The sequence below is a fragment of the Drosophila kikkawai genome, chromosome 3L (assembly GCF_030179895.1).
Source record: "Drosophila kikkawai strain 14028-0561.14 chromosome 3L, DkikHiC1v2, whole genome shotgun sequence".
NCBI classification, from domain to species: Eukaryota; Metazoa; Arthropoda; class Insecta; order Diptera; family Drosophilidae; genus Drosophila; species Drosophila kikkawai.
The window spans coordinates 22676291-22702849 of NC_091730.1; the positions used below are offsets into that span (position 1 = coordinate 22676291).

The 26559-nt window shown below is 45.8% G+C and overlaps 1 protein-coding gene across 18 annotated transcripts; it reads left to right on the top strand.

Moving 5' to 3' along the window:
• The first annotated feature begins 345 nt into the window (after window positions 1-345).
• Gug (arginine-glutamic acid dipeptide repeats grunge) lies at window positions 346-25351 on the top strand. 18 transcript variants are annotated; one of them, XM_070286101.1, is made up of 16 exons: window positions 346-923; window positions 2362-2662; window positions 13308-13439; window positions 14720-14953; window positions 15012-19860; window positions 19932-20055; window positions 20116-20260; window positions 20328-20488; window positions 20655-20711; window positions 21131-21214; window positions 21292-21418; window positions 21843-21942; window positions 22060-22154; window positions 22206-22258; window positions 23388-23654; window positions 23771-25351. In XM_070286101.1, exons 3-15 carry the CDS (start codon window positions 13377-13379, stop codon window positions 23401-23403), a joined length of 6108 nt encoding a protein of 2035 aa, XP_070142202.1. In that variant the 5' UTR covers window positions 346-923; window positions 2362-2662; window positions 13308-13376; the 3' UTR covers window positions 23404-23654; window positions 23771-25351. The 18 variants fall into 18 exon arrangements, with proteins under 18 accessions (XP_070142202.1, XP_070142203.1, XP_017026332.1 ...); XM_070286102.1 differs by having other exon boundaries at window positions 22215-22258; XM_017170843.3 differs by having other exon boundaries at window positions 21292-21409.
• Window positions 25352-26559: the final 1208 nt, after the last annotated feature.

Consider the following 26559-nt stretch of genomic DNA (forward strand, 5'->3'; position numbering starts at 1 on the left):
GCGTCCTAGTGTGCCCAAAAGCCGCGAAAGCGGAAATGTACACACCCTTTCTGGGATTTTTAGTGTGAAATGTAACCACCTCCAATTTTCCACAATTTTACTTACCGATTCGGAATTCGATCCCGTTTTACATAACCGATTGGAAATTCAACCCCGTTTTACATAGCTTCTACCGCATTGCTACATTTGACACGGTTTGTAAGTAAAACTGACATTTGACATGTACCTTAACCGCTAAGCCCAATTTTCACCCGGTAACATCCTAGTGTGCCCAGATGCCGCAAAAGCCTGAAATCCACAGTTATTTTCGAATTTTTTTTAGGCGGAAAGCCAAATTTCCACCTGGTAACACCGATATTTTTACAAAATGGTGGCTTCGCGGAGAAATTAGTGGCTAATAATTCTAACAAAAAGCACTGAATTTGGCCAGCGAAATATTGGAAATTGCTGGCGAAAACACTCGCAACGACGCTGGCCGCAGCCCGCTGGTGGAAAAGTCGCGGAAAAGCGCCCACGAAACGCGCACGGACCGAGTGAAAATATTCGTTGTGCGGAGGCAATAAAAAACGCAAGCTAGCAACCAAAGTGCGTGCCTGTGTGTGTGTGCCAGTGTGTCTGTGTGCCGTGTGAGTGTGCGTCTGTGTGCTGCGTGTGCCTGTGTGCGTACGAGTGGCGCTGTTGGTGTGTGTGTGCGCAAAGTGTATGCAAAAAAAGAAGAAGAGAAACGGAGAAGAGCATTAAAAAGCAACACCAACGACGAGTTTCACGCGCCCAACAACAAAAAAAAGGCAGAAAAGCAGAAGCAGCAGCAGCAACAACAATTAGCCCACAAGCAGCAGGAGCAGAAACAACAAAAACAACCACTAAAGCAGCGACGACAGAGAGCTAAATAGAAAAAAAAGCGCAAAAAACAAAAGCAAAACGTAAGGAAAATCTACAACAAGTGTGCGAAAATTAATTATTACTAAGTGTGTCACTAATTTAATTTGAAATCGCCAGAGTGGCGTCGCAGTTGCGCAGCGTGCAAATCATTAAAATTTATACGACGGGGCGAGAAAACAACGCGAGAAGTGGGGGGAAGCGGGAGCAAAAGCGGCGGGCTCCAGTCTATTATGGACGTTTTATTTTTTCTTTTTTCGGGGTAGAACAATGCAAACACGGACGTACGGAAAAAGCGGACGAAGGCTCAACAAATTTGCTGAAAAGAACTCGCAAGCGCAGCAGCAGCAGCACAAGCAACAACAAAGCAAAAAACCCAAGCGTCAGCAGCAGCAGCGACAACAACAACAACAAATAGCAGCAGGCAACCCACCACCGTTGATGCGTCCCCGTTGATATTGCTCGTGTTCTGTTGTTGCTGTTATCGTCGGCGTCACCACCGACGCGACGCGACGCTTTGTGGCCAGCGCACCACCCCCCAAAAGGATGCTCCTGCCACTGCACCCACCTTCCCGCTCCTGCGTCCACTGTCCCTGCTACTGCTGTTCTTGCTGCTGCTGCTCTTCTTCTTCGGCTCCTGCTGACGTGTTGTTGCTGTTTAGGGCTTCAAAAAGAATATACTCTGCCAAATAACCACAAGAATTGTAAACAAATGTTAAATATTTCTTGTCAAAATACTTAAAAACTACATTTTAAAGTAACCACACAATTTACTTTAAGTTCAAAATAATCACCTACAAAATGATTTCATTGCTTAGCTCTAAAAGAAACTATAATTCCCTACTTGACCATAAATTCCCTCCAAATTTATAGTTCAATGCTTACCAAATTTAGCCTAATTAACCAAATGCAAGCAATTAATAAATAATTAATTGATTATAGTGTGGGAGTGAAATTTAAGGGTAAAGATATTTTTCAAGCAAGTCATAGAAATTCGGTTGCACGTCTTTATTCGGTATTTATTTATTTACAAATATTCTGGCAGTAGGAATTTAAAACTGTTTATTTTTATAAGATACGGGTTGGGATATAATTTACAATAATAATATATTAATAATAATATATTATCATTCATGAAAGGAACACTAAGGAAATTCCTAAACTAAGTAATAAATAAAACAAATAAGCTAGAATTAATGGGTCATAAGCTTTTCAGCTAAATTGTTTTCACAGCTGATTTATATGCAGTAACAAAGTGAATTATTTGAGTATTACCCAATATGGGGAATAAATAGCATATAGCCTATTTTTTGGACAGCCTAATCGTGATTGGAGGCGTCGTATAAACATGGCTACTGTTGCATTGTGTTTCGTTGGGGATTTTATTCGCCCCCGTTCTCTTCTTTTTTTCCTCTGTTTTGTTCTTTTCTTAATCATCTTCGTCGTCTCGGCTCTCACCTACGTCATCTCTTCGCCTTCCAGCTGTGTTTGTGCAAATTAACCAAAATATACATTTCCGGCTGCCCCCTCGCTGAGCAACAAAAACAACTATAACAACGACAACAGGAGCAGCAACACAACACAACTCAACCAGCCGACCGCCCACCCCTTTCCATCGCTTCCATCGACCCAGAACGCCATAATCAGCATCAACATCATCATCATCGCTTGGAGTCTGAAGTCTGGAGTCTAGTGACTGGAGTTACTTTGCCGCCTGCTGCTGGAGAGAGGAGCTTCGGGTGGAACGCCTCGAGCATCTATACACCCCGACCCCGGATTCATGGTGAGCCAAGACATCTGCTTAACCCGGCGCACATTTAATTATAATTATTTGTTTGCTTAATTCGATACTGCTCCCCGCCGATACTGGCTGGGCCCCGTCTCATGTGTCACATCCCTTGTTGCTTCTGTTTCTGGCTCGGCGCGGAGGAGAACGGGTTGGGTTTCTGGGTTAATGGAGGAAACTATTTTTCAATGGGATCCCAAATCAATTAAACCGGGGGCGTGTGCCATAATCCGCAGCTATTGTTGCCCCTACTTATATGGAATTCCGCTGCCTATTTTCGTCTGAGTGTTTAAGGGAAATGCGAGTATTGACAGAGATAAGGTTCCCGACCAAAACCAGATCTTTATCACGGCTATTGTGGCTATGAGTGTCGGGCTAATTAGTCGCCTTGTACGGCAATTATATTAGCTTTGTCCGAAGCGGAACATGTAGAACGACCTGAATCAGTTGAGGCATTATTTAGGGGAATTCCAACGTGGTTGTACAAACAACTGCTTGGCATTTGATTATTATTTGCTTTAAACTATTATATAAAACATTACGTCCTGCAAGGGTCTTAAATAACAATGCTTAGTTATGAGCTATTACAAGGAAATGCAATTAAATTAAAAGAAACAAACACGTAGATTTGATAGAATGACAGCTTGCTGTTGTGATCAGTTCCCAGTTTGGGACCATATATTTTCCATATAAGTTTATTACAAACCCACTGCCAGTGGCTTCTTTCTTTAACTTTTGTGCAACCTAACAGGTTGCTATTTAACCCCATACAATTTACTTAGTAATACAATACCACTCGGTTTCACTCGTTTGCGATCCATCTTTGAGCAGGCTTAAATCCAGGCTGACGAGGGGATTACCATTCACATGACACCACTCGTATTTACTCATTGCTCGCCGTAAATCTTCAACGCTTTATCTCCTCTAATGAACCCACTACCATTTACCTTTAACCTGATTTTCGGGAAGTTAGTTATTTCGAGGGAAACAAGAGATTGATTTCGAGGAAATTCCCAGACAATTTGCACCACTCCGACGTGCTTATCTCTTGGCCCGCTCGGAGCCGCCCATTTCCACATTTCCATTTGTTTAGCGCGCCGCTTATCTGCACCGCCCAACCGTCCACAGTGACAGGAGGGAGTGTGAGTGCGAGTGGGGTGGAGGTGCAGGTGGAGGAGCGCTGCGACGAGGCCATCTGATTAGAGACGCATTAAAAGGCTTGAGTGTTTAATTAATAAATAACGTGCTAATAATGCATTTAATAAAGAAGCGATGTGTACGCCAAACGGAAACTTAAGGCGCGCAAATAACACAAATATTTCAGAAATAAAGAAAACGAAAAAAATACCATAAAATGCTGTTGAGAAATGGATGAGTTCCCTTGCGGTTTCCCTGCTCTTCTGGTTTCTCGGTTCAGTTTGGTTCGGTTTTGTATTTTGTGTATATTTTTTTCTGCTGGTGTGTTACACAGTTGCTGGCTGCCTTTGATGTCGAGGTTTTGTGCGCGCTTTCATATTTTATTATTAGTCATTTGGCTTATTTATAAGGTGCCGTTAAAGTTTAACTTTTATTAATCTGTTTTGTTGCGCTTTTAATTTATAAATGCTGCTTATCTGATTGAAAAGTCCGTCCGTCCGCGCACACTTGACTTGAGTGCCGATTTATTGGGGTCGATTAGAAGTGAGCGAAAGGTTTCCCCGCCTCGCCAGAACCTCCTCCCTGCTCCGCAGTGTGTTTCCCCCCCCTTTGGAGCTGACCTGTGCTGTGCTTTGCTCTGCTGTCCATTACATAAGCGAATTAATTAGCATTGCTGGCTGCCTGGGTAGCCAAGCGGCTTGATCTAAGCCATCCCCTGGCTAAAGCTGTCTCGGAATGGCTGCTGGAAAACCTTGGCCCTAGAGGTGTGTACGTGAGATAAGCTCGTGCGATGGTAATTTGTAAATAAATGAATATTTAATTGTGAGCAGCAGAGGGAAAGCTGCAGATGCACAGGAAAAAACTATACTAAAGATGGGATTGAGACTTTGGGGATTTCTTACATAAAAAACTTTATTTTATATTTTACCGTAATGTTTCTTAGAAACCCTTAGCTTGGGGAAATGTTTACCTCAGAAAATGGCTTTACTTTGGTTGAATTAATAAGTAATGAGTTCATTAATTACAATCCATTTGTTTAATTACGTCTGAAGGGAAATAAATTGAAGGAATGTGAACTTATTTTTCAGTTATTTATACACTCTTCTTACGTCAAAAGAATATATATATTTAAATATTAATTGAGGCTTCGCCTCACGAAGACATCGTTAGTCAAAGCACCAGTGAGTGCTAAATTAATCCCAGTTACTGTTTTTGTTACGTGTTAACTTCATTTAGCGATAAGATAATTAGCAAACACACACACAAAGTGCTTATTAAAATATTTAATGCCGACAGAGAGACGTATTTGTTACCGTACGCCACGGCTCAGCCAATTATTATTATTTATTCTTTATTTATAATGCGAGAAAAATAGGAATAATTAACATAAGCTCGTGTTAATCAGTGTAAAATCAATGAACAGGCCGAAATGGGTGAGAATATAATGCAAAAGCGTGTTAAATGGCCCCATAAATCTTTGGCGTTGTGTGTAATTCTATTAGCCGAGCGGAATAAGCGGCGAAATAATAGCAAAGAATGGGAAAAACATGCAAAGAGCTCATTTACACACATCCAGGCACTCGTGCAATGGCAAACAAACAAATAACGACAGTTCCATAAACACTAGAAAAAAAGGGACAATAACAAGCTGAGGCTGCTGCCGAGCGAGGAAAACGAGGAATGTGAGTGTACGGGGGAAACAGGGCCAGACAGCTCAGAGCAGACACACGGCACCAGGGCCGACACCAACCAACACCATCGTCACCCTAATGCCACATTTTCCTCCTCGGAGAGAAGACACATCCCGACATAAGTAACACGAAACAATTTCCAAATGAAGCGCGGATAAGCCGCAAAATCCTTAAAATACTCGATAAAATTACATAAAACTAATCGCACAAGCACACGCACGCACACCACGGAATTGGCTGGATACTTGGGGCGAAAAAAGGGAGGAGGATGTGATGGTGGCAGTGGAGGCCGTGGCGGAGGAGGCCAGGCGACGGCGTGCAAAATGATGAAGGTATCTACACCGACAATCTGTTTAACAACTTCATGAGCAAATCCAACAAATCGTATGAAACGAAGCCGACAGCAGGCCAAGCAGACACGAGCGCTCCTCGGATTCCGATTCGCTTTCGGATTCGGATTCAGATTCTGTTTCGGTTTCGGATGCAGACGACCGACGACCCCCGGTTCGGATCGGTTCAGTTCGCATCGGATCGGGCCAATGAAAGTATGTCTGGGGTGGACCCGAAACAAGGAGGTTTATCAATTAGACGAAAAGCTTTTAGGGAAATCTTATACAAATCTCTTAAAGTAAAAAGCAAAATTTATTTATTAAAAAAAATCAAAAGAATTACTGGTTAATCAAGTAAAAATTAATTTAGCTTGAATTTATCCTTTAAAAAATCAAGCATCCTTTAGGATTGGGATTTATTGTGACTTATTCTGGTCCACCCTAAAGAGCACAGGTTGGCAGAGGCGGCTGACAAAAGGGGTGGGTGCAGGGGCAGCGTTGTGGGTCGTTTATTTGGCTTTTGGAGCGTTGACTCGTCGTCGTCGGCTGTGTGATGATGACGACGTCGACGACGACGACGAGGAGGCTGCTTGAATAGATGCTCAATCGTTTGGGTTGAATGAAGAAAAGCATGTGGAGTGCCGAGTGGAATGGAGTGGAGTGCAGAGAAGCGGAGTGGAGTCCGTGTCCGTGTGTGTGGCAGAGATTGGAGCATGAATAGGAATGCCGGCGGGGCTGGTGGTGGAGGAGGAGGAGGAGTATCACCATCGCCAGCGTGAGTGCCACTGCGGTGGCATAATGTTCTTGTTGATGTTGAGTAATGGGCATAACAACTGTAAGCTGCCTGTCCAGACAAAAACGAGAACCAGAACGGACCAAACCAGAACCAGAAGCTGAAGCAGTGGCCAAGTCGAAGCTGTAGCTCGAACTCGAACTAGCAGCGAGTCGAAAAATGTTCAACAGAAGCAAACAATTCCATTACCCAGACGGAGAAAAGAGAAATTTGTTTTATGGGTTTTTGGCTAAATGCTCTCCCTCTCTATCTCTAACTCGCTCCCTGGCCGACGACGACTGGCCTTTGTTTGTTTCTTTCCTGACTTCTGCAACGTCTGTTTTGACTTGTTGTGAAAATTTGGCTTTCACAACACGAATGAACCCCCCATCCATCCACTGGCTACTCGTAGATACACACTCACAACTTGTCTCGGGAAAAGTGCCTACCGACATTTAATGGGATTTCCGTACTTGACACGAACCCTTCAAATAGACAGATGCACAGGCACAAGCACACGAGTAACACAAATGGGCAGACATATACATATACATATGTGTGTTATGTACCCCGGACACCAATCTACCCCTCCTGGAACCCCGAACGAAATGCCTATGACGAACTCAATTGGCCATGCTGCATGGATAAAATTTGTGTGTGCGGTTCGTCTTGGTAATTAAATGGACTCCTCTCGAACGCCTTAATAGAGAGGCTTTTGTTATGCCCTCGGGAATGCGCCGGAGTTGGGTTACTTGGTCGGCAGGGGTTTTAAGGGGGCTCTCAAACTGCTAAATTAGTGGAATTTCTCGGTGTTTATGAACGGAGTTGTGGCATTCGCTCGAATAATTCCTGTTAATTCTCACAAATTATGCAGAAATATGGACAAAAAATCGTAAAGAAAGTCTACATATGAAATAATTATGGAAAAGGGGTTACATTAATAATTAAGTATAGTTTTTCTTTACAAGAGCCTTGAGAAGGAATTAGTATTTAAAATTTACTTAATTTGGGAATATTTTTTATTTTATTTACCAAAAAACTACACATTGTATATCCTGTAAGTCCTTAGCCCATCATGAAATATAGCAAACTGTTTGAGGTCTCTAGGGTTTATGCTTTTGGAAAATCAATAACTCAGCTTGGTATAGATATTGGGGTGATTATTTTACTGCAAATTTATGGGAATATATAAAGGTATAAATCTAAAGTCTAAAGTGCACTTGGGTGTATCGATTTCAGGTCTACGCTGAATGAATCCTTGAATACCCAAATGGGATATAAATAAAATAAACAAAATAGCCATACAAATTACACGAATACAACTGGGATCAAAGGTTCGCTTGAGTGGTTCAATTGAAAGTTCCGGTCGATTGGACAAGTTCAGAGCGATTGAACCCCACTCGAGTTGGTGGCGAGTCAATTGAAAACTGAAGGATTCCGCAATTTCCACCCTTTCGATGATGATGACGACGATGATGGTGATGATGGTGATGGGGTCTATCTCAATCACAGGCACAGACACATGCCGGGGGTCTAATTCATTTACTGCCATATCACTTAGACCTCCCCATCGCTTCGGGGTTCCGTGTTCCGGGTTCGGGCTGCCCTGTTCCGGGGAACTAACCTAATAATCTCTCGCCGAGATAAAGTCTCGGCTTTACGGCCACCCCTAATGTACAGTTGCGGCGTCGGGTACTCCGCCGAGCGAGCGAGCGCTTGAGTTGTGTCTGTCTGTCTGTCTGTCTGCCTGACGCTCTTATTAACGCCGTCGTAGTTGTTGCTTCCCGTGCTGATGCCTATTTGTCAGTCAATTAGTCAGCTTATTGGCAAGCGATGATTACAAAGAGAAAAACAAGCTGAAAGCCAAGCGGGAGAGCCGCGTAGCCGACAGCCAACCAGCCAGCCAGCCGACGACGACGACAGTCTACAGCTTTTCCATTTCAAAATTACACTCGCCAGAAGCTAAAAAGAGTGAGCCGAGCAGGCGGGAGGGAAAGCCAGAAAGAGAGAGGCAGAGAGTGAGAGGCACCTCGTCGGATTTTCCCCCATTTTTTCCCTCCCAACACGCAAGCGATGGGAGCCACTCGCGTCCGTTTAGCCGCGTGCGTACACACAATTTTCCGCTACTCATGCTACAAATTGTTTATTGAATTTCCTCTTTCTGTGGCCGATGTTGGTCTTGTTGCTCTTGCTGGTTGTTGTACACAGAAAGAAAAAACAACAGCCGTACATATTTAGTATTTTTATACACAAAGAAGTCTTTAAATTAAAAAGTTGCTTTAAAAAAATAATTCATAAAATATTATCTTAGTTTAAACAATGTAAATCTTAATACGTTTGTTTAAAATATATTGAAAGTGACCTTAAATATGCTTAAAAATTAAGTTGAAAAAAACTTTGCTTATATAAAAATTTCACTTCGTTTTCAATTGTAGGTCTATATCTTCTATTAAAAAATATTCACTTGCATACATATTATATTATTTTTTTCTGTGTGCTGCCTTGGCTTCCCTTGGTTTTTATTTCCATTTACATTTCTCGCTTTGTTTTCGTTTATGTTTATGGGCTGTTTAGAAAACAATTTTCAGCCACAGATAGAGGGGAGCGAGCCGAAGTTGTTAATCCAGTGTAACTTTATAATATGCGATGACATTAATTGAGCGAAGACGGACGGGCCAGTTGAGGCTGACAGCATTATTGGCCTTAAATTTGCACGCGGGTCAGATGGGCCAGAGGGGAGGCCATGTCCACAGCCGGAGACGGAGTCGGAGCTGCCGACACTGCTGACTCAGAGTGAGTGAGAGCCAAGTGCTCGAAAACGTCACGTAGTCAATGTACAGGCAACGGGCTACAGGCTCTACCTCAGCCGTCGTCTCTCTTTCCGGCTCTGTAGCGCTCTCTCTCTCCTTTACTGGCTGTGCCATAATTTGTGGTCTTTTCCAGGGGAAAAAGGGAGCACTCGGTGGGCACTTTTCGGTGGTGGCAAATGTGTGTGCTCGTCGAGCCCTTCGTTTTGTCTTTTCAGATTTTATGGCTTTGTGCGTTTACAACGTCGCTTTTTGTAGTACATTTGTTTTATAACAGACCCCGACACCGCCAGTTTGCCAGCTTGCCAGTGGAAAGCGGAAAGCAGCCGCAGAGTAGAGCCCACAGAATATAGCCAGCGGGAGGAACAGCTTAGCACATTGCCAGCAGTTATTACACAATTTTTCCCCAAGCGCTAGCCAGCCGGCAGCAGCCCAAAAGGGAATGCACCGAGAGAAATCGAGAACTAGATAACTGATTATAAGCAAATATTTACTGCAACTTAAAAGGGAGAATGCTTTAGAACCTTTGTTTTAGCAAATTGCAAGAATTCTGGGCTTTCCTATTACCCAAACTGTTCATTTAAAAAGAATATAAAGCATTTTAAAATCATTTTTTGCCATTTAAGACTTGTTAATAGATGCATTTGTTAGGTGTCAGCTAGAAGATGGCTTTCTTACCGTGTATCAGCCCACCGACAGTGCTCGGCATGTGGGGATCCGGGGGATACATTCGGTCGCGTGCCCTGCGCCCTGGTGGCCACCGCCACCTTGTGTGTGTTTATATGAAATTTTTCCACTCACGACTCCCCCATAAAAAAGTTTGCTGCCAGTTAAACCAACCAGCCAAGCAGTCAAAGCCCAACCAGGCCAACAGGGCCAGGCCAAGCTATAGCCAAAGCCAAAGCAAGTAACCTGGTCTGCTGCGGAGTGGTACGAAATGGTGTGCTGTCTGCTGGCGTGGTGTGGTATGGCTATGGCATGGTGTTGCTGCTGATGTCGTTGATAAGTGTTGGCCCCAAACGCAGACCGTTGGCTGTACAGTGGTGCCAGGTACCAGGAAACTCAAGGGTTATGAGCTCCACACCTCTTTATTACAAGAAGTTTGTGCCTAACAGCACAATTTCAACACGATATATAACATAACTTGTAGGAATAGTAGAGACATGCATGAAAATGATCTAAATAATAATTCCTATACAAATAAGGATACTATTTAAAAGCTTCCTGAGCTTATGAAATCATTAAGAGCTCATTTAAAAGTTATAATAAAATAAACCCTTAGGTTTCTTTGTAAAAAAGTGTCTAGAAAGGGCTCTCGGTTCCTAAGACCCTAAACAAGTAGAACATTGCTGATACCGAAAAGCAATCCATTGATATCTCGGCTTTTACGCTGGGTAAACAATTATTCATAGGTAAACATTCATTGGCATATTCCGCTTTTGCGCTGCCTGACAGTCAAACAAAAGCCTGCAGAAGCCGAATATGCTCGTCGTATTCCTCCCCCTTGGCGGTCATGAATATTTCATTTGTGTGTCGGTGCGCTCGGGGATTACCAAATTGCTGTGACCACGGTGCAACCCCGGGACCAGGTCCAGGTCCAGGTCCTCCACTCCACTCCCTCGTCGGCTGCCATCTCCTCCGGGATCGTTGTGTGGAAACCCCCTGCGCCCGTTCGCCGTTGTCGTCAGTCATTTAGGCGGCGTGTCGTGCCTTATTGAGTGTAAATCTGTCGACAATGCGCACATACACTGCTATATACGGTGTATATATATCTTCGCTTACTTTTTTGTTGTTGCCTTTTTTCGCCTGCCTGTGCAGATCCGATGAGAGTCGGGCAGCCGTCGTCGTCGTCGCTCCCGTAGCTGTCGCTGCATTTAATTAATTGATTTTAATTGCCATAATTTGTGTGCCGCTGCCACACAACCGCAGCACCGCCGGCATTCCTGATGAGGCGGCAGGCAGGCAGGCAACGCACTGTGTCCGTCTGTCCGCTGTCCATCGGTTTGCCTGTCATTGTGCATTGGCAATGATATTGATTCATAAGCAAATTTAATGATAATTCCTCTTGCTGGCTTGGGGGCTGAATGTTGGGTGCTGGCAATGGGAATGGGAATGGAAATGGGAGTGACGGAGGCTTACTTAGCCGCCTCGTTACAGTTATTCGCGGACTTACTTGAGCGGAAAATCTGTTTACAGCTGCACGCACACTCGAGAGGCAGCGCCAGACAAGGCGAAGAAACAAAAAACCAGACAGCCAGCGATGGCCGGAAAAAATTGAGTTAAAAACCCAGACGAGAAAGCTTCATGGGTAACCGAAGATGGGAATGCCCTATGAGTCATATTTACATATGTATATCAAAATTAGGGTTCAAACCAAATTCCTATTATAATTTCAAATGCAACGCAAAGCTTTAACATTTACTTTTTTAAGCATTAAACAAGGCATAGCATGGAAGCCGGATAGAGAAGGTCAAATACAAGCTGAAACATAGGTTTTTGTTCAACATTAAAGCAATAATCACTATTGTTTTCTTAAGTCATAGCATATAGGTATCTAAAAAACAAATTTCTTAAGGGGTTATATACAGTTGTACCGCGCAAAAAAATGCAATTTTGTCGATTTTTTTTTGACATCATAAAAAATATTTATCAAAAATGTTTTGCCGACGTTGTTTAGTACATGTTTCTAGGTACTTTATAAAATTTTTTCATAAAAAAATATTAAATATTAAAAATGTTATGGCCGAATTCCAAGATCGTGTTTTTTTCGATGGTGACTTGCGGTGGACATCATATCCCGAGAACGGTTCATCCGAAATCAACAATTCAAAAAAATTTCGTTAGTATATTGTATTGCCTAGTCCTCTAGACCATGGATTTGTAAAAATTTTGATTTAAAAAAAAATGGCGACGGTTTTAACAAAAAATTTACTTTTTCAAGGTATAGGATTTTTGATTTTTATGCTCTAAAAAAAAAAGTTAAAAAAAAAAAAATAAAAAATTCTTCGTTAGAGGACTAGCTATTGTTATAAAAAATAAGTGGTCAAAATTTGGTGTTGATCGGATTAATAGTTTTTTAGTTATCGTGTCCACCGCAAAGGTAACTTCGAAAAAAAACGATTCTGAGATAATCGCGTTTAAAGTTTCAAGTTTGTTCCGGCCGACGTGCAGGTCGTGCGCTATAAATAGCTACAACTTCGGTTCTAAAGCTCCGATCTTTATGAATTTTTGTGAGAGTATTCTCAATAGTATATACTTGAAGAATATGCAATAAAAAAAAGTCGATTTTTTTTATCATCACAACTGTATATAACCCCTTAAACATAGCAAATATCTGATATAAATAAAAAGAAGTCAAAGCGACTGAATAAATAGGTATACATAATTATTGAGACTTAAAACCTTCAAACAAAACTTTAACAACTCCTAAAAGAAAGGGCATAATGAATGACCAGTGAAGGCAAGCCGAACCGAAAGCAAAACCATCCGTCTGTCAGTCGCACAGTCCAATCCTCAGGATCCCTTCGGGGCCTGTACGTGGCGGGCGCATTAACATATGCAGGCGATTAAGTGGCGGAGAGACTCAATCGTCCGACAGCGTAAACCCCTAATTTCCAGAGCCCATCAGCCGTGTCCCCCTTCCCCTACCCATAGTCCATGTCCATAGCCCCGTCCACGTCCACGTCACATCCCTCCACTCATCGCGCTACTCCATCGTTCGCACATTACATGGCATTATTTTTATGGATTATTTATTTATGCATGTTGATATGAACTTCATCGCTTTATTGAAAATGCTTTTGGCCCCGCTCTCCCCTCCGTTGATGATTTTATCCCTGCCCCTGATGTGGCTGAAATCATTTTTTGTTTAACGAATTTTCTCTGTGTGCTTGGATCTATTTGCAGTTGAATTTTCATATCGTAGAGGGCATAAAAAGGCTTAACACTGGACCGGAAGCGTGTTTTTAAAGGGTGATGGCGGCCTCCACTCAAGGAGAAATTCGAGTGGGTCCCGGCCACCAGGTAAACGATGTCTATGTACGTACATAACTCTCACAAATCAGAAATTCAGCTCACGGTAACAAAAAGATTTAAAAAATAAAACAAAGAACTACAAAATTTAACAATTATGCAAAACGAAACCAAAATATAACCCTTATTTCTTTTGTTTATTGCAAAAGTTGTAATTTATATTCCTTTTGTTCCTCCTCTTTGAATGTCTTCAACAAAATCTTTCGCTGATTGCTTTGTTTGTAGCCTTAGAAGGAACGGGAAACGCGAGTAATTAAAGAACTTAATGTGCCCCAGTTTCCGTTTTCGATTCAAAGCGGAAAATGTTTATTTTTTTTTCAAGAAAATTTTCAGTCTCTGACTTGATGGAAATAATAAATATTTAAAAAATTAGTTAATGATTTTAATATTTATTTTTTCTACCCTTTTTTTTTGTTATGAATTCATAGATTCTGTTAATTATGCAACCCTAACTCATTTTAATTATATTTTAATAAATTCCGTTTTCTCCGTTTTCAATAAGGCTACTGCAATATGCACTTCTTTCATTAATTTGGTTGCTCCTAAAACCATATAACCTCTTCAATTACACAGGCGACAATATTTAATAAACCAGAATGTTATTTTCCAAAAGATTTTGATGAGCTAAACACAAATCTAATCTTCAAAAATTTCTTATATTTTCGGTTTTTGAGATATTCCATCTTAAAAGTGACAAAAATATGGTTTTTGGGTATTTATACCTTAAACCCGTATTTTTAAATAGTTTATAAACCTGATTTCTAGGAAATTTTCTGAGAATAGATTTGATCAGGGCATCAACAACTATCGGAAATGTATATTCCTGGTTTTGGTTCTGAAAAGCTGTCGTCCTGTGTTATCCTTGTAAATAACGCCTAAACCCTGTAAATAATTTGTAGTTCTAGCGTTTATGCAATTGGCTATTACTAGTTCTGAATCCTCGACGCGTAGAAGTTGACCCAACAGATCCCAACTGACCTTTCCCAAGTTCCGTCTTCCCGTGTCCCCGTGTCCCAACGACATCCGTTCGAGGAAATCCGTAGCACACATTATATACATTATTCATCCATAATCATGCATTAGCCCTAAGTTTGTGTACTATCATCTCGTGGGTGGTGGGAATCCCCCCGGATTTCCAACACCAGCTGTCTTGCCTGTGGTGTGTGTAGTGCGTGTGTATGATGTGGTGTGGTGAGGTGTGGTTGTATGACTAACCCATCAATCGTTCTCCTGGAGTTTTTGAACTAATCCCAAAACTTCTCGTTTGTCTCCTATGACGACTGAAGGCAAAACTGCCCGATTATAATCCAATCTCAAGCTTCCCCATCGACAAGGAAACCGATGAACGTGAACTAGAGGAATCAAGATGGAGTCCAGGCGTTGTGGCCGATGGCGATTTGTTAATGTTCTTGCGTGCGGCTCGCTCCATGGCTGCATTTCAAGGAATGTGTGATGGCGGACTAGAAGACGGTTGTTTGGCTGCCAGTCGCGACGACACCACAATAAACGCACTCGACGTGGTGAGTATCCCTGCCTGATACACGGACTGAATCCCATTTAATCCCTCTTCCAATGCAGCTCCACGATTCTGGCTACGATCCAGGCAAAGCTCTACAAGCACTCGTAAAGTGCCCCGTTTCGAAGGGCATCGACAAGAAGTGGACCGAGGACGAAACGAAAAAGTTCATCAAGGGTCTGCGACAATTCGGCAAGAACTTCTTCCGCATCCACAAGGACCTGCTGCCGCACAAGGACACGCCGGAGCTGGTCGAGTTCTACTATCTGTGGAAGAAGACGCCCGGCGCGAACAACAACCGGCCGCACCGGCGGCGTCGACAGAGCGCCCTGCGCCGCAACCGTGTCACGCGGGCGAACAACAGCAATAGCAATACACCTCCCAAGAAGGAGGACACGCCGGAACCACAAACTGCGACGACGGCGACGGCGGCGGCGACCGCGGCGTCCGAGACGGCGAGTCGCTCCTCGCCCGCTGTCTCCAAGGAGGAGAACAGCTCGCTCACCGAGGACGACGCCAGCGAGTGCGACAGTGATTCGAGTCTGACCCACAAAAGGGATGAATCACCCTCAAGGATGAGGACGCGAAACAAGCAACAGAACAACAACAGCAGCACCACCAGCAGCAACAACAACGCAGCCGGAAACGGCAGTGGCGGCGGTTCAGCCGCCTCCGTGGGCACAGGTTCAACCGGTGGCGGCGGTGCCGCTGGCGGCAACAGCTCTTCCAAGGACCAGTCGTCGGCCAACGCCGTGGCTAATGGCAAGCGGCCCAAGCGCGGCTCCGAGACGCCGGACGCCTCCGGCGGAGGAGCCGCCTCTGTCGATAGCCCCAAGACGCCCACAAAGGCCGTGGCCGAGAGTTCGGCCACCAAGCGCAAGGGTGGCAAGCAGGACACGCCCAACAAGAAGAAGCGCACGGAGCAGGAGCCCAGCGAGCCGAGCGCTCAAGAGGAGAGTGCGAGTGCCGTGGTCAAGGACAAGCGCAAGCGGCCGGACAGTCCGGTGGAGAGCATGAACTCGGACAGCCGGCCGGACTCCGTGCTCGACGACGGGGAGTCCAACACGACGGACACCACCACCGCCGAGCAGCAGTCCACCAAGGACAGCAAGGAGACGACGGTCAGCTGCAAGGAGGAGCGCGACATGGTCACCAACGACCTGGAGGCCAAGGCCGAGGAGAAGGCCATCAAGGCGGAAGCCTTGGCGGAGGACAGCAAGGACAGCGCCATCAAGAACATGGATGAGGAGACGAACATCCAGGCGCCGAGCAGTGTGGAGACGAGTTCCACGGACGGACCAAATCCCAATGTGGTTTCCAATCCTGTGGCGCCGCCGATTACCATGAAGGTGCCTACCATCGCCACCGTGGAGGCTCTGAATGCGTCCGTGGACCGCAAGGAGGCCATTGAAAAGATGGAGACGGCGTGCGACAGTGATCCGGAGATGCTCAAGAAGCTGGCCACCATCAAGCAGGAAGCTTCTCCGCAGCACCAGCAGCAGCAGCACCTGCAGCAGCAATCCCAGCAGATGCAGCAACAACTTGCGCCGGTCGGCATCCAGCCTCCTCCAGTGTGTCCGCCTTCAGAAAGCGTCTACATCAAGAAAGAGCCGTTGGAGGACTCGATGGACGCCACCTGCAATCAGAACAGCAACGAACCGCAGGACCTGAAGGTGAAGATCGAGATCAAGAACGAGGATGCGCTGAAGCACAGCTCCGCAGGTATGCCACCATCGGGTCCCGGAGGTATCCCGCCCTCGGCCCTGCACCCGCTGTCCGGGGCACCAGTGGAGAGCGGTCAGCAGGAGCCGCTGCATCTGCAGCACCTGCCCCATGGCCCGGTGCCACCGCAGCCGCCTGCCGGCTACCTAATCGATGGCCAGCTGAAGTACGGGCCTCCGGGACAGGGCGGACCGCCTTCACAGCCTCCGCAGCTGCATAGCGATGCGGCGGGACCAGGCGGCGGAGCTCCTCCAGGGGCGCCAACAACGCCGCAAAAGTATGCGCCGGACATGGAGCTGAAGTTTACTCCCCAGGATCTCAAGTATCCGCCACCGCCGCCCCTCGATGCGCTCAAGTACAGCCAGGAAATGCAGGCGGCGGCGGCGGCAGCAGCAGCAGCGGCTGCCGGCAAATACGAAATGAAGTACATGATGGAGCAACCCGGCAAGTACCCCGTGGAGCTGTCGGCTGCCCACCAGGCACAGGGCAAACCGGGCTACCAGGACTCGCTGAAGATACCGGACGTGAAGCCCGGCTTTGGTCACCTGCCGCACAACGTGGGCTCGCCGCTGGACGTCGCGCACAAGTACGGTCCGCCGCCCACTTCCCAGGAGTCGCAGCAACCGCCCCAGCCCTCCGCGCACCAGGTGCCGCCGGGAGCGACGCCACCGCCTGGCATCGCCATGCCCAAGCCGCACTACCAACACGAAGTGCAGACGCCGCCGCTGGGACGGCCCTTCGAGCCCTCGGGCCTGATGCTCAAGTACAGCGACCCGCTCTCGGCCAAGTACGGTCCGCCGCAGGATCTGAAGTACCCGCCGATGCCGCCGGTCTCGCAGGCCCAGGGACCCTCGGACGTGAAACCGTACGGCGGCGAGAACCTCATCAAGTCCTCGCAGTACGGACCGCCGCCAGAGAGTCCCATCGACGCCTCGGCCCGCTCCACGCCCGGCCAGGACAGCCAAGGTAGCAACAGCAACTCGCAGCCGCCTTCGATGCCGCCGCAGCCGCAGCAGTTCCAGTCGCCGCACCCCTCGCCGCACATGCCTTCGCCAGCTGGCCTGCCGCCCGGGATGCATCCGCAAAATCTCATCCACGGCCCGCCTCCTGGCTCGGCAGGCGGCCCTCCGCCGCCGCCCACGTCGCTGCACCAGCCAACTCCGACGGCCCCGGGCCCAGGTCCGCCGAGCTTGCAGCACGGCCTGCATCCGAGTCAGCAGCATCCGCAGCTCTCGGTCGCCTCGTCGCTGCCGCCCAGCTCCATTGGGATTCCACCCACGCTGTCGACTATGGCGCCCTCGCATATGCACCCCCACCTGCACCCGCACGCGCACCTGCAGGGTCTGCACCGGCCGCACGACCTGCCGCCCAGCATGCATCCGCATGCGCCCATGCCGCTGTCGCTACAGGGGCATCCACAGCACGGTCACGGCATGCCGCCCTCGCATGCCTCCCAACAGCAGCAGCAGCAGCAACAACAGCCGCCGGGCGGACCGGCCGGCACCGTGCGTACTCCCTCGCCTGCCCAGCAGCAGCCGCCACGATCCCTGCACGACCCGCAGTCGTCGCGGGAGCCGCCCAACTCCCAGCCCTCAACCACGATGGCGGGATCGAGTTCGGCTCCTGGGGGACCGCCGCCGCAACAGTCTCCGCATGCGCATCGGACGTCGCCACTGCCGGGACTCTCGGGCAACGGGCCACCGCCGCCGGGGCTGATCGGGCACCCGATGCCGATACACCCGCACCTGGCCCACCTGCCGCCGGGTCATCCGGCCCACGCGGCGCTGGCTCATCCGGGTCACCACCTGCTGTCACACTCGATAGCCGGCCTTGGACCTGGCGGTGGACCCATTGCCTTGCTGGCCGGACCCGGCGGCCTCGGAGGTATTCCGGAGTCCGCCCTGAGTCGTCGCACCCCGCCCTCGCACCTGCCACATTCACACGCCTCCTCGGGCCCGGTGACGCCGCATTCGGTGGCCGCCAGCATGGCGCCCACCAGCGTGTCCCTGACCACCAGCACGGTGCCCTCGTCTGCCTTCAGTCGCGCCAGTCCCAGCGTGCAGATCTCCGGCAGCGGCGGCGGCGCTCCGTCTGGTCCTGGCAGCGGTGGACCTGGAGGAATGCAGAATTCCTCGGCAGCGGCTGCAGCAGCAGCAGCGGCAGCTGCTCATCGCGCGGCGTCACCTGCGTCCAGTGTGGGCAGCCTGAGCCGGCAGAGTCCATTGCATCCGGTGCCCCAGTCTCCGCTCAGCCATCATCCCTCGTCCTCCGCGCTGTCCGCAGCGGCGGCTGCCGTGGCGGAGAGGGATCGGCACGCGTTGCTGCGGCAGCAATCGCCGCACATGACGCCGCCGCCGGTATCCAACGCCTCCCTGATGGCCAGTCCGCTGAGCAAGATGTACGCGCCACAGCCGGGCCAGAGGGGTCTGGGCACGTCGCCGCCGCCGCACTTGCGGCCAGGCGCCTCGCCGCCCGTCATTCGTCACCCGCAGATGCCTCTTCCGCTGCCGCTGATAGCGCCTGGCGGCGGTATTCCGCAGATCGGAGTGCATCCGGGTCAGTCTCCGTATCCGCACCCGCTCCTGCATCCCTCGGTGTTCTACTCGCCGCACCACCACCCCTTCAACTCGCCGTATGGCTATGCCCCGTACGGTCCCGGTTTCCCGGCCTACATGAAGCCGCCGCCGCCGGCTGGACCCCTGGATCCGGCCGCAGTGATGGCCGCCCATCATGCCGGCCTGCAGGGTCCGCCGCCGCAACAGGTGCGCCAGGATGAGCAGAATGCGGCAGCCGCTGCTGCAGCAGCAGCAGCTCATTCTGCCGAGAAGCAGCACGCCGCCGCCGCCGCGGCTGCAGCAGCCCAGCAGCTGAAGGCGCCGCAGCAGCAACAGCAGCAGGGCGGAATGCAGCCCAACAAGCCGCCGACGCCAAAGACGCCACAGGGACCTGGCGGCGGGATGCCGACTGGAATGGGCGGCCCGGGAACACCGACGGGACTGCCGCCAGGCGCCTATCCGGGCAGCCACATGCCGGGCTATCCGCCAGGACCGCCCCATGGATCGCCCTTTGCGCCGCAGGATGGCCAGCCGCACGGCATGAAGCCAACTTCGCACATGGATGCCCTGCGAGCGCATGCCCACTCGGCCAATTCGTCGGGCCTGGGCGGCGGGCATCATCCAACGGAGCCACGTAAGCTGAATGCTCTGCTGGACAGACACTAAGACCTCTATTAACCTTTTCTTATATTTATTCCCGGTCAGTGCCCATTGATATAGAGCCGGATCCGGAACCAGAGATACCCAGTCCCACGCATAACATACCACGCGGACCCAGTCCCGAGGCGAAGCCGGACGACACCGAATGCCATCGCTCCCAGTCTGCCATGTACGTGGCATTAATGACCCGAAAAGAACGAAACCTAATGGACTACTTACTTATTTACAGATTTGTGCGGCACATCGATCGGGGGGATTACAATTCGTGCACGAGAACGGATCTGATCTTCAAGCCGGTGGCCGACTCGAAGCTAGCCCGCAAGCGCGAGGAACGCGACCGGAAGCTGGCCGAGAAGGAGCGCGAGCGGCGTCAGGTTAGTAAAGATGCCATCTCGCCATAAGCCTCCAGCTAAACTGATTTCCCTTGTGCATCCCACACAGCAGCAGCAGCAGCAACAACAGCAGCAGCAACAGCAGCAAGCGGCCGCCGCTCAGCAGGCAGCGCAGCAGGCCAAGATGAAGGCGGAGCTGAAGCCTCCATATGCCGATACGCCGGCCCTGCGCCAACTGTCGGAGTACGCTCGTCCCCACGTCGCCTTCAGGTGAGTGTCCGAGGAGTAGGAGTCGCTCACTTTGAGCTTCGAGTTTTCCGTTCGTTGTCTAGGATCTTCGTCTTCGTGTGTTCCGTTGTCTTCCGTCGTGTTTTTTTTTTTTGCTTTCCTTGTTGAGTCGCGTTTGTTAATTGTAATTATTTCAATTCAATTTCAGTCCTGTTGAACAGATGGTGCCATATCATCATCCAATGGGCCCCATGTACAGAGAGAGGTACAGTACTAAGCCCAAGCCCTCATCTCACTGCGAGAGTCCTTTCATATCATCTAATCTGAACCAAAATCCCGCTCACATCTCATCCATATTCCATTCACCAGCCGATTCCTTCTCCATTCTCACATCCTTTGAGTTTACATGCAGTGCGATTCAAGGCCATAAAAATGACCCCGAAAAGCACTTTGTTTGTGTCCATCACCCTGTTCACCCATGCAACCACGAGCCACTGACATTCTTCCCGCTTAATCCTCGCCAGCTTTTTAACCCAATTCGGAATATATTTCTTATGCGCACGTCAAAATTAAAGCTTTTAGTTATCATTGGCCAATTTCACCTACCCAAGCCCTTGCTTCCCTATATTAATGTCCCCACCACCTGGTGTCCATTGATCCTAAATTTCTTCGGACTACTTGCAGGGAACTGGAGGAGATCAAGAACGCACAAGCCGCTGCGGCGAGTCAGTCCCGACTTGATCCGCACTGGATGGAGTACTACCGACGGTTTGTTAAAGTTTTCCGGCTAATTATAGATTGAAAAATGAATAATTTTATTTTTTTTTTCGCTTATCTCTCGACAGCGGCATCCACCCGTCGCAGTTCCCGCTGTATGCGAATCCGGCGATATCGCAGATGGAGAGGGAGCGCCTGGGAATTCCGCCGCCGCACCATGTCGGCTTAGACCCGGGCGAGCACATGGTGCGTATGGTAGGCTACACTTCTTTTTTACTCTCCACTCGACTCATATTCACAAAATCAATCGTATTTGGAACGTCAAGCGATCGAACCAATCACTATGTCCACTCTGTCAGCTTGTCACCTGTTAACCAGTCCAGTCCCACTCACACATAACAAAAAGAAGCCACCCAGCACGTGCCCCGTCATACTGTTCATGTTGTGTGCGCTAACCATTACTTGCCCTGCCATGCCATGCCATGCCATGCTTTCGCCCACCTCGACGGGGCACCTAACCAAATCAAATCAAATCGAATCGAATCGACATTTGTCGCCATCTAACCCGCATTACGCATCGTTACATTAGCACTCTGTTACCTTCTATTGGCGTCCACGCCCATGCAGCACTACTTGGCTCTTTTGAAAACTTTCTACGATATTCCGATAATAATTTCAGATACGATTGACGAGAGAATATCATGCACACTCTCATACTCATTTACATTTGCCTTTGCATCCACAGCCGCAACCACCGGAGGCCGGTTTCCAACTGCCACGTGAGTTTGTATAGCCCTTCGAGGTTTTGCGCCCAGCGCGTCTCCCCCCCCTCCTATCCGGACATTAAAAATATAACTGATCCGCCTTTTTGGTGTCTCTTCCTTTCCGCATTTCAGCGAATGTTGGCCAGTATCCGCGGCCAAATATGCTTATACCTAGGGAGCCGCACTCGGATGTCCTGCTGCGCATGTCCTATGCCGATCAACTACAGGTTTCCCAATTCCCCGACCCGCCTCCTAACTCATTAATTACATATATACAGTATTTACAGGCCGCCGAGTTCCAGCGACAGTCCCTGCATGATCAGTACTTCAGGTGAGTCTTGTTGGGTTTTGGGAAATGGGGTTTAAAAAGGAAGTGATAGGTAGTTTCTGCAAAAATTGGAGCGAAGATTTTAAATTAAATGGAATGATAATCATTCGGCTGTTTTAAGTGAAGCAAATGTTTGAAAACCCCATAACAGAAAACCAGAGCTCGAAGAAAACGGTTGATTTTTTTTATTTTTCTTTTTCAAAAATACTTGACGTTTATTAGTTTTTGAGTAGAAATTATCGAAATAATCGGAAATATCAATACTGTTTCGATATTTTTAGCTAAATTGTAGATCTGGAAATATATACATTTTCAGTGAATCGTTTTCTTTCAAATAAATAAATATAAGAATAAATCGAGTACAATCGAAAATTGAAATAATTTAAATTATATATTTATATTCATAAATTGTATTGTTCTACACATTTTATCTATCGATATTTATATTTAAATTTTAAATAATAACTAAATAATTGCTTTTTTTTTGTTTTTCACCTTTTATATGGCATCGGAAATATGAAATTATAAAAGAAAATTTCCAAATTTCGGATTATTAAAAGATCACATCTGTATCATATTTGAAAAAAAATTAATCGATTATAGGATACATTTTATTTCCAGCTCTACGAAATAGACATCCTAACGTTGCTATTAATCGATATTGTGTTTTATATATTGGAACAAAAGAGACAAATCATTCTAGAACTTTTTTGGATATATTTTTCAATTCTTTCAATTTCTATATTCTTTACGATATTTTCCATATGGTAATGAGTGCGATTCTTAATCTCGCCCTACTGTGTGATCTCATAGATTAGTTTTCTTTTGCTCAAAGAACATTGGATTTTATTTTTAATTTAATTTTTGTTTTTTAAGCGATGAACAAATTGTTCTTAAAAAATAAGAAACAAACATCGAAAAACTATTTAATTAAACGTTTTAGTTGTTATTTACGAGCTCTGGGTCCTGATAGATCAACTTAAAACTTAAGCTAAGCTCATTCATCTCATGTATATACATTTTTTGTATTTATCACTGTCTTCGCGTCTGTTTCGGTTGCATTTTTGTTTATGTTCCTGCTCCTGTTTCCGTTTCCGTTTGATCATCGCCCCGCTCTCTCTCATCCCCACAGACAACGGCCCAGATAAGTGGACGCCAGGCGGCAATGGTAGAGAGCAAGCAACTGAACAAAGACAATACTCGGGCCGTGGCCGTGAGGAAATGCTTTGTGTGATTTTTGTGTTCAAGCGTTTACATTTTGTTTTCCACACACACACACATCCAAACACCATCAACATCATCATCAGCAGAGACGACGCCAGCGCATGGCTCGAGAATCAAATCCAGAAACCAAGCGACTCTAAGTTGCGCAACGCCTTGTCAAGTTTTTATGTAAAAAGTTAGTAATTTGTTTTGTTATTTAACTCATCCTTATGCTTGAACTCATCCTTGTTGTGAATGTCTCCTTGAAATGATCGGTGTGCCTAGACTAATATCTGCGCTTTTGTGTCACAGGAACCAGCTGCGTTAATCCCGGGAGTGGACACACTCACCTACTGACCAAGGCATACAGGATCAAAAAGCAGAAACCAACTACAAGAAACTAAACTAAACAAAACAGGACACGATGGTCGCAATATCTTTTAAGTATCCTCTTCATAGTGTATAGTGTTAAACTCCTAAAAACCTAAGCGAGACGAGCGGGAAGGTAGGAAGATGATGTTGAATACGGTCTAGACTTAGGAAACCGATAAAGGCAAAGGAACAAAAAACAGACAAAACAACTTGGCACACACAAATTTTTATTGAGGTTTTCAAACTGCATATACATAGATACTAGTGTGTGTGCTGCACTTGGTAAAGAACTAGCCACTAAGCTATAAAAAATCAATTGATTTGGAAGACACGAGGATAACTGAGCCAAGGCAAAAGCAAAACCAAAACACACAAACTCTCACCCGCACTTGCTGTGCAGGAGGCAAGGTACATAACTTAGTGTAGGAAAAGGATTAAGGATACATAGGCAAAGAGCGTTCATACATCTATATATATATATATTCGAGTGTATTGTACAAACGGATTCGGAGTTTTCTTTCATTTTGACACTCCTCTACCCATAGTTAAGCATGTGTTTTAATTTTAATGTACTTCCAGCCACAATTGAACTATTTAAATGTACGGTTTAACATACGCTTGCTGCTTGACCTTCGACCTTTTAGCTAAAATAAAAAAAAAAGCAAAAAAAGAAAACAAAACACGCCAATGCCTAGATTTTGCTTCCGTTTGTGTTAGCCTAGCGAGCCTTGCTTACCCACTAAATAATTGCTACTCATTAACTTATTATTTGCTATTATGACTAGAGTATTATTGTCGTCGGAAGTTTGTAAAAAGTGCATAATAAATAACGAAACAATGGGTATTAAGTGGAAAGATTGGACGCTGCTCCCCAGGCCCACACAAGCACAGCAATCTAAATAGGTGTGTCATGATGCCTGCATTTGAAGCAGCCGCAATTCGAGTGCTTAATTTATACATTAGTAATTTATATACAATTTATTATACGCAAAAGCATGCATAAAATATATATTTAAAGCGGTTTATATTAAATATAAGGTCAACAAAGGAACGAGGGAGTGCAGAGAAGGAGCAAAACAAAGGGAAACATATTTTTAAATACCGTTTTTTATTTCACATTTTGAATATACACATTGATATAAATATATTGTAGCTATATATATTACTTATAAAACCTTATTGTAGGAGTCTTGCAAGCGCATATTCAATGGCACACAAACGACAAAAATGAACAGAAAACAAAAAATAAAATACAAAAGCAACACAGATTTTGCGTAGTTAACATTTAAGATTGTGTAAAGTAAAGATCCATACATATTTATATATATATACAACAAAAACACACACAAATGCAGCTATATTATTGCAGCTATATTACTAAATAAATTATAAAAAAATAAGAAAACAACAAAAAAAGAAATCATACACAACTCGATGATGGCAACACACAAAAGATAAATTATTGAAACCTGTAAAAACTAAGTAAAACAAAAATAAAATTAGTTACATTAGTTACCAAAATCCCAGAACAACTTTATTTACCCATGTGTATTCCGGAGCGCAACCAAGGCCCAGAAACAAACAGCTAAACTCTCCAGATCCACACAGGAAGCTTAACTCAACTCAACAATATTTCGACAGTTCAAAAAAAGCGTAGTCGTAATTAAAACAAATTGTATGGACATAACAGAACGCAACGGTAATTTAAGGAGATGCAGATAATATACATGAATTATTTAAAAAGATTTTTAAAGTTCGAATTAGGCTTTTTTTACTGGGTATTTTGCATTATAAAAGCAGAGCTTGTATATTCTTTCAGTTCAACTTCCAATAAAACAATCCAATTTTGTTTTTGATATAGGATGACAATTTGGATGTACACCGCAAACTAACTTTTTTTGGAGGGCACTTGATAGATTCCTTATAACCTTTTATATTTACCTCTAAATATTTTTCAATGACAAATTTAATATAAAATTTTTTAAATATTGTGCTAATATATGGTATTTAATTTAAGGGGGTCTTCTCATTCAAAAGCCGTTTTTTGGACCCTTTTTAAAAAAATTCTTATTTGAAAACGCAAAGAATAATTGAAAACTTTTTTTATTTATTGTATTCAAAAATGTTCAAAGTAACTAAAAAAGTTGTTCTTGCCTCGATACGAGGGTTGTTCAAAGAGTAATGAGACTTCAAACTTGGTGGTCGAAAAAAAAGGTGTCGTCCTGGCGGCCACGATTCAGGGTCGCCAGAGCGTCCGAAATGAAAAATAAAAACGGGGTTATAATCAGAATAGATGTCATTTTCGGCTGACGGAACAGATTTTTTAAAAAAATTTTTAAAACAAAATGGCGGCCATTCAAAAAAAAAAAAATTCGATTTCGGGCGTTTTTTTTGTAGTTTAGTGTAAAAAAAAAATAGAAAAAAAAATTTAAAAAAAAATCTGTACCGTCAGCCGAAAATGGTGACAATTCTGCGTCGATTCCACTTTATTTCATGAAAATCGGTTCAGTTGAACTGGAGATATCATGGCCGCCAGTTCGAAAAACGTGGTTTCGAGATAAACGCGTTTGAAGTTTGAAAAAAGCTCATTTTGCATTGATCTTGCTTCACAAAAAAGGCTGTATCTTCTAAAGTATTTCGAATTTCTAAAAATCCTTTTGGGGACATATACACACCATCCCAAGATATAAATAAATGAAAAAAAAAAAAATCGAAAAAAAAAGTTGCCC